Genomic DNA, 657 nt, shown 5'->3' with positions numbered 1-657 from the left:
GCGGCCCGTCTTGCTTTCTGGATCTGCTTCTCTTCTCGCTTAGCTTTCTCCTTTAACTCTTGCCCACGTTTTTCTTGTATTTGCTCATAGTTCTCCAAAGACCTACTTAGCTTCTCTTCGGCTATTCTCTGTGCTTCTTCACGCTCGTCCGCTTCTCTGCGTGCAATCTCTTGGATAAGAGCTGCATGGCGCCTCTTCTCGGCACGGTTGAGTCCACGACGCTCCTCTTGAATTTGATGCTCTCGCTCCTGTCGCTTCAACTCAGCAATGGTCAGTTTTTCCTTAAGGAGCAGTTTCTCTTGCTCAAGAATAGCAGCTCGCTCCTCCTCCAGTGCTTTAAGGTTCTGTTCTTGTAATTCCTTCTTGTGTTTCTCCTCGCGAGCAGTCTGTTGCAGTTTCTGCAACCGGCTGCGTTCTTGTTGCTCAGCCAATTCCTTCCAACGCTCCTCAGTTTCCAATGCTTGCCGAAGTTTCGCTTCTGCAGCCTCACGCTCCTGCTGGTTAAGCCAGCGCTGCCGGGTAGAAACTTGTGACTGCCATGCACGCTGGCACTGCTGCACAGCCCTCTGTTTCTCCCGTTCTTCGCGTTCCCTTCGTAGCTCCTCTAGTCTGCGCTCACTGTCCCATTGCAGGTGTGCTACGTAGCGTGTCTGGCTC

General features: G+C 52.2%; 1 protein-coding gene across 1 annotated transcript; it reads right to left on the bottom strand.

The window, feature by feature from the left end:
- Positions 1–5: 5 nt before the first annotated feature.
- On the bottom strand, positions 6–650 carry LOC107735157 (coiled-coil domain-containing protein 177-like; the record flags this gene model as incomplete). The annotated part of the gene is made up of 1 exon (XM_016546937.1): positions 6–650. A coding segment is annotated over one exon (645 nt), but the record flags the coding sequence as incomplete, so codon positions are not given.
- Positions 651–657: the final 7 nt, after the last annotated feature.

This window comes from Sinocyclocheilus rhinocerous, unplaced genomic scaffold, assembly GCF_001515625.1.
Source record: "Sinocyclocheilus rhinocerous isolate Xijiao unplaced genomic scaffold, SAMN03320098_v1.1 C35836020, whole genome shotgun sequence".
NCBI lineage: Eukaryota > Metazoa > Chordata > Actinopteri > Cypriniformes > Cyprinidae > Sinocyclocheilus > Sinocyclocheilus rhinocerous.
The sequence above is the reverse complement of the archived record's forward strand: the minus strand, read 5'-3'. Positions and strand labels throughout refer to the sequence as shown.